This window comes from Phallusia mammillata, chromosome 8 (assembly GCF_965637545.1).
Source record: "Phallusia mammillata chromosome 8, kaPhaMamm4.hap1.1, whole genome shotgun sequence".
Classification (NCBI taxonomy): Eukaryota; Metazoa; Chordata; class Ascidiacea; order Phlebobranchia; family Ascidiidae; genus Phallusia; species Phallusia mammillata.
In genome coordinates, this window is record NC_137259.1 from 10,756,587 (window position 1) to 10,770,430 (window position 13,844).

Here is a 13,844-nt window from a genome sequence, read left to right on the forward strand (position 1 = left end):
CAAGATCATGGTTTATAGCCTAACCTTTTTCATCATGAAAATGAGTATGATTTTATATTTAAGATTATTTACTGAATTTTGTTTCGTATATTGGTATGTCTCAGTGGTTGTTTTCTTTTCCTTGTTGGTGCCCCATGAAGTCACAAACCAGTTCTCGCATCCTCTTTTGTATTTTCCGTAACCAATATTTCACGACCATAATGATTGCATGAGCACCTCTTGCGAAATTACCTGCAGCATTTTAGAGAAACTTCGTGTCAAATCAAGTTATCTGCAGCATTAAGAGTTACGTCGCACCAACTAAGTTTCGTTGAATTAAAAAAGGTTATCTGCACTAAAACGAGTTGCCTGCAGCTTTTTAAAGTTCGTCGCATCAAAACCTGCAGCATTTTAAGGAAACGTCGTATCAAAATCCGTTATGCCTGCACTCGTAGTCTCGTACAGCATGGAGTTCAAAAATACGTCGCATCAAAAATAATTAGCAAACCTGCACTATTTACAAGTTTTGTATCTGCAGCATTTTAGAGAAACTTCGTGTCAAATCGAGTTACCTACAGCATTTTAGAGATTAGTCGCACCGACTACAAGTTTCGTCGCACCGACTACAAGTTTCGTCGCATCGAAAATGGTAACCTGCAAAATTTCCGAGTTTTAAAGATACTAAAACTAAACGATTTGCATGCACTTACACCCGCACTCCTGCAGTGGTAATCATTGCCTGCATAGATTCCCCAACCACATACCAATTTTCATCAAAGTTCACTCAAGCGGAACCAAATGAACGTACACACTCACAATCACTGATCTGGTCACAATTCTCAGAGTTCAAACTTTGAAATTGTCTTTAATGTCCACTTATTTAGTATTGTATGATTAAATTACGTAAGAGGCGTCAGATCGGGCTTGAAAAGTCACATGGAAAAAGACTCTGTTACCAGGTTACATTATCTAAAATTTACTACCATTGCATTAACAACCACTTAAAAAATATGTACATAAATCTCTGTTGACTTTGCTGAATCTATCTAACCGCAAACCATTTTAAAAAAACTTTGGTTGAAAAATAAATGTATGTTTAAATAAGTACTATTTCCTAATTAAAAAGGGCTACAATGTTTTTGAGGACTTGGATTGGTTAAAAAGCTTACAATTTGGTAAAATTAGACTAATTAAACACTTGGTATCTAGTAACATACATGTATGTCTTTCAGGGAAAAGTTGTCACACAAACAGCTCAAACGGTTTGCCAGAGACCTGTCATTTGAAAATGCAGCATTGAGTTGTGAAATTTTGGAAACTGACAAACAGTTTCAAAGAGCAAAATTAGAAAGAAGGTACATTTAATGTTTAATTATTGAAGGGGGTGTCCAACCCAAAGCCTTTCAGGCATTTCTTGATTGAAATTGGATGATGCTTATGTTGCATGCTTGCAAACTAGTTTATTCCTTAGGTCTGTTGGGAAAAAATAGCACACTTACCCGGAGTTAAATTTTGACCCATACGTTTGGCTTTATTTACAACTCAAATGTCATTGCTTGTTTATGTGGTTTATTATGGGTCCCCTTCCCTGAAGGGGACACATATTGATTTTACTCAAATTTTTTTTTTTTTTTCTTCTCAAAGTTTGTCCGACTCGTTTTTCTATCAAATGTTTGATGGATTTGGCTGAAATTTACACAGATGGTAGATATAGTTATGTAGATGTGCATCCCACTTTGTTTTTGTTGATAACCCCAGTATTTACCCCGCTAGCCCCCTAAAATGGGTATTTCCCCCCCGAAGTTTGTCCGACTCGGTTTTCCATCAAATGTTTGATGGATTTGGCTGAAATTTACACATATGGTAGATATAGTTATGTAGATGTGCATCCCACTTTGTTTTTGTTGATAACTCCAGTATTTACCCCGTTAGCCCACTAAAATGGGTGAGTTTTTAAACAGTGTCGGAATTGGCTGAAATTTGGATTTCTTGTATAGTATGCCATTTATAGGTGTCGATTGTTGTGTTCAACCCTGTAGTCCTAACATTTACCCCACAAGCCCCTAAAGTGTAAAACGTATTTGTATGTTACTGGGCACCACAAACGAAAGATTTCTTTGGCGCAATAGTGTTACAAGGGCAACCAGTTGTACGTTGCTCGTTGGTGGGTAGCTTGGTGGTTGTTTTTGCGCCATGGCAGCTAGGGGCTTGTTAACAGCCCTATGACGTCAGAAACATTAACGGTTGTTGCTCAAAACACCTCTAGTGGTCGAAATTTTAAACATTGGCGGATTGGGCTGAAATTTTGCAGTACTATTGATTGAGTCATTGTGGTTTTTATATATTTTTTAGTTTGTGTGTCGAAACCAATTAGTTACCCTACTAGCCCCCTAAAATGGGTCAGTTTTTTAAAATGTTAAATAGTTCAAACAATATCCGGGGTGAATCTAATTTTATAGTTTGTATTCTACATAGTATTATTATTTAAGCCCAGTGCCGATCACTGTGTTTTACCTTACAACACCCGACTTTCTCATGGTTATCTCTTGAATTGCATTATTTTCAACTTAGCATGTGTGGGGACCCATGAGTTTTTGCCTGCAGAAACGACTAAGGTTATAAGAGACGGTGACTAATATGGGACCCAATACAAAATAAGCATAGGAAATATATTTATGTTTTAAAATAGGTTATAGTGTATATGCAAGGGCAATATGTGCTAAGCCACCCTTCTAGTTTTAAATAAAAACACATACAAACAAAGAGTGCTGTGAACAACTGAAACAACCCAAAGCCCTGTGTACTAAAATTAATAAAAAAAGTTGTAGGGTAACATGTCTATAATCCAAGTTCGAAGTGAGGATTTAGCATTATATTGTGAAAACCTAGCTACAAACTTTTCTGTTGTCAATTGACGGTGGAAAGGTTATCACTTATTACACCGTGTAATGTTTACAGATATTTATTGAAGAGACTTCTGCAACTAGAAAAATCAGAGAACAAGACTAGTAAATGGCCTAAAAGTAAGTGTTTATTCTTTCTGTTATTGTTAATGGCAGTTTACAAGCCCTAACCAACCAGGGTTGTAGAGTAAGGAGCAAACAGAAAATAAGTCAGTTGGTGAAAAAAAAAAATTCATCTCTAACTACATTTTGTTTTTCTGCAATAAAATTCTTAGATACACATTGTAAATATATATCCTTTCTAATAATGTGATGTAACAGCGAGTATATGGCAAAACTGCCCACGAAGTTAAAAGGTGATAAGATAGATGTTATGTTATATAGCTGTTGAAGGGGAGTTGCCTAACAGCAAATCTCTTGCAAATTCACAGAAGACTACTGATAACAAGAAAAAAGAATCAGGTTTGTTGTACTAAATGTTTCTTTACAACACACGGTGTAGCTGCAGCGCGTTTTGCTATCATCCAGCAATTCTGCCCTTAAATGTTTTGCGCTTAATAACGTTTTAACGTTGTGCATCTATTTCCGGTTTGGTGATTGTTTTTAGTGCTATTGTTTCGCTGTGTTTTCTTTCACTAAGCGAAATAAACTCAACTCAACTATCAAGTTTAAAGAGCTCTTCTGGCAAATGTGATTTTTATTCCGACTCAACTATGGTTGTATATCCAAATATTTTTTGTAGATGTCTTCAATGGAAAAAAGTAAGAAGCTCGCAACTCGGTCGTTGTTGTGCTCTAGACTATGTCATCCCCAAAGTTGGTGTTTAAGGATGTGATGATACAAAGTTTGTTGTTTGAAAACAATTTCGTTTTCACATCTAATAATGTCCTTTTAAACTGACAAACTTGTTCAATTGTAAGATTGGTCAGTTCTTAATAAACAAGTGATTTGCTAAGCTTTTTGTCACCTGAAACATTTTTTTAATTACAGTTTTTAATGAATCAATTAGGACTAGCCTTAGGTTCACCCAGATTCGGTCGAAAATATTTTTTTCGGTATTAGACCGAGTCGAATTCGGAACATATTGTTTTGATGAACATGACTTTTCGAATGCTTGCGCAAAACGCATTTTACTTCTGTCGCCGACATGTGTCCAATAAACGATTGTTTCGTCGTGTGCATTGTTCTGAATGAGACGTATGTTTGTCGGACTGTCGTGAAATGCAATAAAGACCGGTAGCTAATACCCACAATATAAGCGTTTTGTTTATGCGATACATAAATTATACAGTATCTCGCTCTTAAAGTCGCCATATGTGCTGTAATTATTGAAGGGCATATGTTAGTTTGCCGCAGGTGAAATATGGCACGGACATGATGTCTGCTGCTAACTATATGGAGATCAGGCTAAGTCACAATTCAGTTTAGTTGAAACGTAACGTTGCTGTTGTATTGGTGGTGTGCCATGGGACAGTTGTCAGAAAGGACGTTTGTTTTTCTTTTTATTCGGTGTGTTTTGGCATTGGAAATAAGAAAAGGTATAAAAAATATGTGATAGTAAGTATAAGTAAGTAAGTAAGTATTTTTGTTTTGCGCTGTTTAAGCGGCTACATATTAGCGATGTATTTTTATTATTTTTGAGATCTAGATGTAGCTTATGTATTAATTTACTCACATGCTTAGCCTACGGCCAAATGAACCGCCATCAATGGTAAGAACATAACTGCTGAAATGAAGAGAATTACTTTTAATTGTTCTCTGAAATCATGAGAATTACTTTAAACCTACACATAGATTGACTATCTACACCAGTGGTCGGCAACCGCCGGTACCGGTCCGCGAGGAGTTCGTTACCGGGCCGTATAATTTTTTCAGGTAAAATGCGACAAAACATTTTGCCTATGTATCCCGGGGAAGATAAACTAATTTAAGCGTTTTCATTGCTACATATTTGTAGTTTTTTAAAGACCGGTCCGCGATAAAATTTCACTTTCAAAACCGGTCCGCAGTGCAAAAAAGGTTGCCGACCCCTGATCTACACAACATCACTATAAGGTTGCGCTAAACCAGGGGTGCACAACCTGCGGCCGAGAAGACGGGTTTGTGCGGCCGTGACCGCGTTTATTAAAATACATGTACTGGCGGCCGTGACGTAACTAAAACTACTTGGCGAAATATTTTGATTTTCCAACTGCTCTAAACAGATTTCGTGAGACTGAAAAAAAAACAGTCGAGTAACCATGTGCGCCAGGCATTTTATCCGCTTATTGTGTGCAAACAATGCGAAAAAAAAGGCACCGTAATCGTCACTATACAGATTATAACGTCATAAGCAGTTAGCTCAGTTCAGCTTAACCTATGCACCAAGATAGAAATTATTAATCTGAGCATTTTAGGGGACTTTAAATGGTATATATACAGTGGTGGGATTCAGCCGGTTCGCACCGGTTCTATAGAACCGTCTCACGAAATTTTATGAGATCAGCGAACCGGTTAGCATTACTGGCTACTGTCAATTGACTTTTTGTGACAGAACCGGCTGAAAAATATGACTTTTGTGATAGAACCGACTGACAAAAAATTCGAATCCCGCCACTGTATATATATATATGATATAAACCTAATTCTTTGCACCAAGTAATTTAAACAAATACAAGCAAGTAATTGGCGGCCGTTGGTGAAATAAGGACCTGCGACGCGGCCGTCACAGAGAAAAGGTTGTGCACCCCTGCGCTAAACCAACATTGGAAATTTTAAAGACGACTTTGCAAGATACGATATTTTGCTTGTCCAATATTTAGGCGAAGATGATGCTAATTTTTGGAAAGAGTCTTCAAAAGCTACACTGGATGAGATTTTACAACGTGGTAGTCCGCAACTTACACCAGCAAAAAACGTAATTTTGTTTATTGGGGATGGAATGGGTCTTTCGACGATAACTGCAGGTTTACTACCTTATGACAGAAAAAAACCTTCCCCTATTAGGCTATACTATAAGGATCGTTTTTTTTTACTTTGCAGGCAGAATATTTATGGGACAACGTAAAGGACATCCAGGAGAGGAAACAAAAACATCGTTGGATCAGTTCCATCATGTGGGACTGGCAAAGGTGTACTCCAGTAAGCATAGATGGGCTAACACGTTGTCCTAAAACAATTAAAAAGTTATCAATATACTAGAACTTAAATAATAATGGACAAAACCAGTATTTGTAGATACTCCAAAGTGTTATTTCCAATTGTATTTCATCGGTTAAAATAATACTGAAACATTTCAGTTGACAAACAAACACCCGACAGTGCTTCGACTGGAACTGCTTTGCTATCTGGAGTGAAAACACGAAACAAAGTAATTGGACTAAACGGCAAAGCAATTTTTAAGAATTGCTCGTCGTCTTTTGGAAACGCAGTACAAAGCATTCTTGAGGATTCTGCAGACCAAAGTAAGCACAATTTTAAGAATGTGGCAAAACAGAAGGTATTTTAGGTGAATCCATGTTAACAGTGAAAGCCACCGGCATCGTCACAACAACTCAAGTGCAACATGCCACACCTGCTGCCGCCTTTGCTCACGTACCCTCGCGCAGTTGGTATGCGGATCACGCCATGGATGCAACATCACTCCAGGAAGGGTGTAAAGATATTGCTGTCCAACTTATTGAAAAAGGCCGACAGATTAATGTAGGCATTACCGAAACACATTGTGTCAATAATTTTTTACAAAGAAAAAAATCTAACAATTACAATTTTTAGGTAATTTTGGGTGGGGGTCGAGCACATATGCGACCAAATGGTTTTCCAGACGAAGAATACCTGCATAAGTTTTCGGGAAAACGCAAAGATAAAAGAGACCTCATTGATGAGTGGACAAAAATTTTACCTTCAGACAGAGCAAGGTATGAATTATATTTGACTGATGATTATGCGGTAATTCAGATTGCCTAAAAAAAACTAATTATAGATACGTTTGGAATTTGGCGGATTTTAACTCAATTGATGCCATGGAAACAGATTTTTTGCTTGGGTTGTTTCAACCAAACGAATTGCGTTTTGATCACGACAGGAGCGCCGATATTGCTGGAGAACCTAGTTTGCACGAAATGACTCGTAAGGTAAAAGCTGTCAAAATTTATGAAGCGCAATGTGTTCGTTTGAGTAAAATATAATCTTCATTCAGTTAAGTTTGTGATCCAAAAACAGGCAATAAAAATTCTTGAAAGGAACGCCAACGGATTTTTTCTGTTAGTGGAAGGTGGGAAAATTGATCATGCACATCATGCAAATCGTGCTAACATTGCTCTCAGTGAGTTTGAGGCGTTTGACAAAGCTGTTCAGGTTTGTGCTAAACAAACATAAAATTTTGACATGTGGCAAATTCCTACCAAATTAAATATATCCTTGTCCACAACTCAAGGCTGCACTGGAGTTAACTGATCCCAAAGAAACGCTGATAGTGGTGACGGCTGATCACGGTCACGTATTTACTGTTGGAGGTTATGCAGACAGAGGAAATCCAATATCGGGTAAAACAATTTACGCCTTATTAGGCAACAAATTGAGCACATTTCCTCATTGCAAAATATTTAGCGTTTGCCCGCAACAAGCAAAATCCCGAACTTGCTAGTGATGGCAGGAAATACACGAGCATGGCATACGGCAACGGACCAGGATTTCGAGGTGCTGGTCGATCTCACTCTCGTGAAGTGTTGCAAAATGGTCAAACAGGTAAAAACGATAAATTTTCATTTTAAGTTGTATCCTAACTTGTGCTGGTCAACTCTAACTCAGCTCCTATAACAGCCCTGGCGTAGTTACATGTTATAACATCAACATCCATCAAAAAGTTAATTCCAAAAGTGCACAAATAAACTGCACTGCGAAATTGAACAAATTTAAGACGTGTTCATTTTTATGGAAAGGGACCTATATTAAATATTCTTTCCAAAACTTTTTCAGAAAAAACAAACTATCGGTTTCAAACTGCGATTCCCCTTCCGTTTGAATCACACAGCGCCGAAGATACAGTGGTTCTTGCTCGTGGACCGATGTCCCACATTTTTTGCGGTTTGTATGAGCAAAGTTATGTTGGCTTCGCGATGAAATATGCTTCATGTGTCGGTGGGTCTACATTACCTTTATGCCATAAGATGACTAATTGTCGTATAATTGATAGCATTCACTTTTCAGGAATTAATCAAACTTTGTGCAAAACAAGCGGACAAGATCCTCTGCCTGGTACAACTTCTCAGCCGAAAGCAGGCGTTTTTGGTAAAGCAATCTAAACAGAGTGCATAGAATTAGACACTGTAAACACAGAACCATTGCTGATCTGTTTTCGTCACTTAAATTCGAGACAGCCATTTACAAATACGTGGCCTATATCGAAAAAGTATTTTGACTTTATGATTTTTTCACCATATGTAAAGTTTAACAAAACTATTTTAATTTTTTTTGCCTACAGTTACGAGCAACGAAAACCGTGTAACCAGCCAGATGTCGGTTCAATTTGTTACCCAGGATGCAAGAAATGGGAGGGTACGTTAATTTCCGCAAGGCCCACAACGTAGGGACTTCCTTTTTTACATAAAAACGTTTTTGGTACATTTGCCATGTTGATTTTTAAATATATGGTAGAGCTACTAACACAGTAACTCACACCAGAGGTTTGGGAATTGACGATAGGTGGCGCAACGGAGATTACGCGTTTGCAAATGGCAATAATTGCTGACTTAGCAAATATCGCCACATTCCCAAACCTCTGGTATGAGTTCCTGTGTTAGTGGCTCTACCTAATTATATAGGTAGCCTAATCTGTCAGACAAGAGTGATCTCGTGTTGGTAAAGTTTAGTTGAATAAATGTATGTCGCACACGTTGAATGTCGCACACGTTGATGCCAATCCAATCGTAAATCGACTTTCAGCCAATTATGTGCGCAGCCACAAATTACCGTTAAAACTTGTGGTTCAGGTAGCAACAAAGATAGGCAAGGATGAAATCCCAAAGAAGAGTTCTTCAACCAACGTCAATCTTAACCAAAGGGTATGATTTCATTCATTGAAGGGCTGTCACAGTGTTTGCTTTTTACTGTGTGCAAATCAGCCATTTTTCTGCTGTGCTTTCATTTATTTAACAAAAACTTTTATAAAACTTGTCACATGGGATCGAATACTCGCATACTAAACATTCGAATACTTTACAAGTACCTATAGCTGTATTCGAATTCATAAATACTTTTGTAGTTTTTGAGTAACAGCGATTTAAATTGTACTCGAATAAGATTCGTTTTCATGAAACATTGACCAAAACTCAACAACCAGCAGTTCGAATAGGGTTGGAATAAACCCTAGCATACAAGTTATACATATTCATAAAAAAGTTGTATTCGAACAAAGCGAGTCAAGTACTCGTATTCATATCATTGACCAATATGACCGGCAATTCGAATAAACCCAAACATGTATTCGTGGTCATAAATATTCCACACTTTTTGACATCCAGCAATTCGAATTATTCATTCCAGTAATGAGTAATAGACAATCCGAATAGCATTCGAATGTACTGTATCGGGTGTTTGTAATCATAAATAGTTAGAAAAACAACAGCGGCACACAATTTTTACTTTATTATTGTGACAAATTGTGCACTTTATTTCAATTACACGTAGACTGGAAAATAAGCGGATGTTTTCGTTTTCTATTCAGCGTATATGTGTTAAAACAAAACGTTTTTGTACAGATTAGACCGACGACTGACAGTAATAAATACACTACTGATTCATTGTACACGTCACCTGGCTTATCAACTTACTTTGGCGGTGAAGAATTAGCAAGCAGCCAGCAAGCAACCACAATGTTTCCCAGTAAATTGCCACAAAGCTTGTCACCACGGAAAAGTCTTTCGCAAACGAAAGAAGCTACAGTTTCTCCTACCAATGCAACTATTTCGCAAAAGGTAGATCAGAATGTCACATAATTTTAGAAGCATCACGAAGAATGGGTAATGTTTTGCAGACCGAATTATTTGACAAAGATAGGGTGAGGACAGATACAGCTTTGCACACGTCACGTGACCCAGTTACTTCTGACGACACAAACAAACAAGCAACAACAGTATCTGACGAACCGAATGCCTTTACTATATCAAATGGTTTCCAAAACGAAATAACCGAGCAACAGGTATTGTATTTCCAAAGTTTAAAACATAAACCCGCCATCCAATTTATCCACGTATTTAAAACACGCCATCCATATTTGCTTTAGAATGGAATTTTTTATGGGGACATGATTGAAAAAATGCTGCACGATGTCACGAGGCGAGATGAAACCGTCCGTTTTCAAGTTACCTTTCGGGTTCTCGGTTTATCCTCCTCATCACGACAAGATCACAACAGAAGGTTGAGGGTGGAATCAATACGTACTGGTGTTGTTTTTCCCTCCACCACAGCCTCTAATCAGTTATCAGACAAACTTAAAGTAGATTTTGACCCAATATCAACACCTGCGTTCAACGTGGTATCGAAACCAGCAACTGCACCAAAAAATGTCATTTTAATATTCTCTGCAGCTGCAGGGACGTTCTTTTTTGTGTTATCCATTCTACTGTTTGTTTATATAGTGCGATTACGCCGGGCATTTCAACTCATAAGTGTAAATAACAAGTAAATACATAAATTAACCTGGTTGTGGAAGTTCTCCACTACAAAAAACCTAAACAGGAAACACATTATGACAAACAGTTAATCCTGTTAAGATGGGTGAGATTATAAGCTTACTTTTAAACATTGTAGAGTGTAGACAAACGCTTACTTCTCATTTAGATTTTGGTTTATGGACCGCATATTTAATACCCCGATTGCATAAGCGCCCAGTTCCACAAATTTCCAAGGCGACAGACGTAAAATTTAAAGTTTAAACTAAACATATTCTGGCGTTACTAATGACAAACTTCATACAAAAGCAAGTCTGGCGGTCCATTGTTATGTCGAATCGCTTATTTTGATATTAAAGCGGTACTATAGTCAGTTAAAATAAACTGTAGCAAATTGCAGAACTCAAACATCAATAGCGTAATTACTTTCTGGAAAGTTTACGTGCGCAAAAACTGATCACCAACAAGGCATAGCGTTATAGTTTGTTTTGCAGTAATTGTGTTGTAACAAATAACTCTATAAAGTTATAGTGTTCTTTGGTTGTAACAAACGGAGTTATACTAGGGTTGCCATGTTTTATAATACACAATCCCTGACAAAATTTACCTCAGTTGCATTAACCCAGTGGTTCTCAAACTTTTTCATTATTTTTTTCTAAACGGTCGTATTGCCAATATTTCGAGGGCTCGCGGTCCTCAAGCTTGAATGTATATTTCAGAAAAACGAAAGTTGATTGCAGGATTTTAGCTAGTTATGCGAAATTGCGCATAACAATGATCTAAATCTGACATCACAGACAAGACAAAAACATTACAATTGTGCGCGAACAATTGCATTTTTGTTAGTTGTCATGCAATAAAGCCTAATGTTTAGCAATGGAGACGGTCGATTCTTACTTTCATTTTGATTTAAACTTATTCAGTTGCATAAACTGACGCCAAACAAGAATATAGAATTACTTCCACCTTTTCGCGGTCCCCGCAAAATTGCCTCACGGAGCCCTAAAGGACCGCGGACCTCAGTTAACCTTTTTTGCGATCCAAACACTTCTCTTCTGGAATACATTTCGAAAATTCGAAAGTCACACGCACGGCGACACGAGAAAACGTTAGATACGATACTCTGATCCTTGCCAATTAACTTTCTTTGAGGCTTCTGTTTTGTTAAGTTTATTAGGCTAAGCTCACTACTCTTACTATCCTTGAAACAATAAGCACATATATCAGGGGACGCCAACCTTTACCACTCTAAAAGCCATTCGGACCAATTTCACACACACAAAAAACACTGTGAGCCACAACGACCTTTTCAAATTAAGAAAAATAAAATGCCACTGCAAAAACGTTTTTATCGTCTCACGACATTCGACTTTTTGTTGGTAATTAGTTCCTTGCATATGAGGTAAGATGAACATAAATTCATAACTGGGATCAGCCCTGAAGCGTCTATGCAGACCAGCGATCACGGCGATTTGCATATGAGGTACACAGTTAAAGCAAATAAAACTTCCCAAGTTCCCACGTATCATCGAATGCTGTGTTTTCTTGAGACGCGGGTTTTTATTTGAGTATTTAACGCGTATTGTTAGACAACTAGTAACAAACAGGTATTGTTACGCGCGCACACACACTGCAAAACGAAACAGTAACCTTGTGCGTTAACCTGCGCGCCGCAAGTTTACCTCTTTACGTTTCGTGGCATAGACGCGGTTGTAGTTAACTAGAAACTTTCTTTGTTGGTACATTGATTTCATAGTACATATAATTTTTTTCTTAAATTCCTGACTTTTAAGTACATTTTAACATTTCTCCCTGGCGCAAATTTAAACACTAAATTCCCTGACATGTCAGGGAAAATCCTAAAGTATGGCAACCATAAGTTATACGATCTATGTGCTGACTCTCAGTATTTCTGAATATATGGTTAAGAACTTAAGACCAAATAAATACAAACCACTTTTTAAACGGTGAAGGTTAGGCAAGATCCTGAGTGCGTCGTCCGTTATGTGAAAAATAATTCGATAATTTTGTTAAGGTTGTTTGTTTCTTAAAAAACGGTGTCAGTGTTATTCGAATGTTCTGTAACATTATCTATTTTGCAACAAGTTGTAACAATTACAGGTATTTTAGCAATGTAAAACTTGTCGTCAAGTGGTTGTTGTTTTGTGCCACTGTGATTAGTCTGATTATACTATTCGTTATTACAACATATTCGAATCGTACGCATTAATGGCCATGCAAAGGCAAACAACCATTTATGTTTGGCGTAATAAACAAGGCAGTAGTTCAGTGGTTCTGAACCTGTGGGCATTATTACCATCAAAAGCAAAGGGGACCGCAAGTAGTCCATGATGACTTTTGGGTGGCCCCAAGGATGATAATTATATTTGGTGATAAACTGGAAATACTTGCATATAATTTATTGAATATTCAGTACGAAAGAGATTATCCAAGTCATTGGTCATTAACTGTTAGCTGTCAGTTGTTTGTTTGTTATCACTCCTAGAAATTCTATTTTAAAGAAATATATATCAAGCCAATATGCTTGTTGTGGATGCTTTCTTTAACCATACTTTACAATGATGGGCGTCCGCAGGAAAAAATGCAGGGGAGGGCAATACTATCGCCACATCGCCGTTCGGGAAACGGTATTTCAGAACAAAAATCATCTGACTGTCCTACTCATTCTTGCCAATCCCAAAGTAACATAAAAATACAATAAACACAATATTAACTGTTACTGAAATATGTGGTAGGTTGGCAAACAATTTTTAACGGAAGTGGGATTTACATAAAAAACCTCAGATGTAACAACAAAATCAGTGAAAATATTACATAATCGCTTTTTGACACATCCACCAATGACGTAATAATATGCTTGTTACCGAGCTATTGTTAAGTAATAATGTTCGATTCATTTAAACTGTTGTGAAACCTCAACCTGTTCTGTTACAGCAGTGGTTCTTAACCTTTTTGTAACGGTCGAACCCCCACGATATTCTTCAGCCTTTGGTCGAACCCCAAAGTTACATGCTAGGTTTTTAGCTCATTTTGTTTGGTGGGTCGAAAAAGATGAAGTAATAAGTTTTTGCTGCCGACAAAATTTCGTTGTTTTACTGCTTACGAACAAACAATGCTTGTTGTAATGTTCTGTGTTACGTCAAAAGTAAAAGAAAATAAAACCCTTAGTGCAGGCGGTGCACGACCATTTTGCTAGGACGGCCGCATCGCAGATTTTTATTTCACCAACTGCCGCCATCTACCTGCTTATTATTGTTTTAAAATACTTCGTTTATATGATGTATTTACCATC

The 13,844-nt window shown here is 37.4% G+C and overlaps 2 protein-coding genes across 5 annotated transcripts; both read left to right on the forward strand.

The window, feature by feature from the left end:
- The first annotated feature begins 763 nt into the window (after window positions 1-763).
- LOC145204820 (uncharacterized) lies at window positions 764-4,061 on the forward strand. The gene is made up of 5 exons (XM_080077419.1): window positions 764-938; window positions 1,212-1,334; window positions 2,938-3,002; window positions 3,267-3,344; window positions 3,625-4,061. Exons 1-5 carry the CDS (start codon window positions 916-918, stop codon window positions 3,645-3,647), a joined length of 312 nt encoding a protein of 103 aa, XP_079933545.1. The 5' UTR covers window positions 764-915; the 3' UTR covers window positions 3,648-4,061.
- Window positions 4,062-4,217: 156 nt separating this feature from the next.
- Window positions 4,218-12,820, forward strand: LOC145204819 (alkaline phosphatase-like). Of its 4 annotated transcripts, none has more exons than XM_080077414.1 (17): window positions 4,218-4,420; window positions 5,684-5,827; window positions 5,904-6,002; window positions 6,161-6,325; window positions 6,388-6,563; window positions 6,636-6,778; window positions 6,844-6,994; window positions 7,083-7,217; window positions 7,297-7,405; window positions 7,470-7,607; window positions 7,839-8,000; window positions 8,070-8,150; window positions 8,344-8,417; window positions 8,852-8,923; window positions 9,620-9,835; window positions 9,895-10,059; window positions 10,144-12,820. In XM_080077414.1, exons 1-17 carry the CDS (start codon window positions 4,348-4,350, stop codon window positions 10,543-10,545), a joined length of 2,505 nt encoding a protein of 834 aa, XP_079933540.1. In that variant the 5' UTR covers window positions 4,218-4,347; the 3' UTR covers window positions 10,546-12,820. The 4 variants fall into 4 exon arrangements, with proteins under 4 accessions (XP_079933540.1, XP_079933542.1, XP_079933544.1 ...); XM_080077416.1 differs by having other exon boundaries at window positions 4,373-4,439; XM_080077418.1 differs by having other exon boundaries at window positions 4,373-4,439; window positions 5,684-5,778.
- Window positions 12,821-13,844: the final 1,024 nt, after the last annotated feature.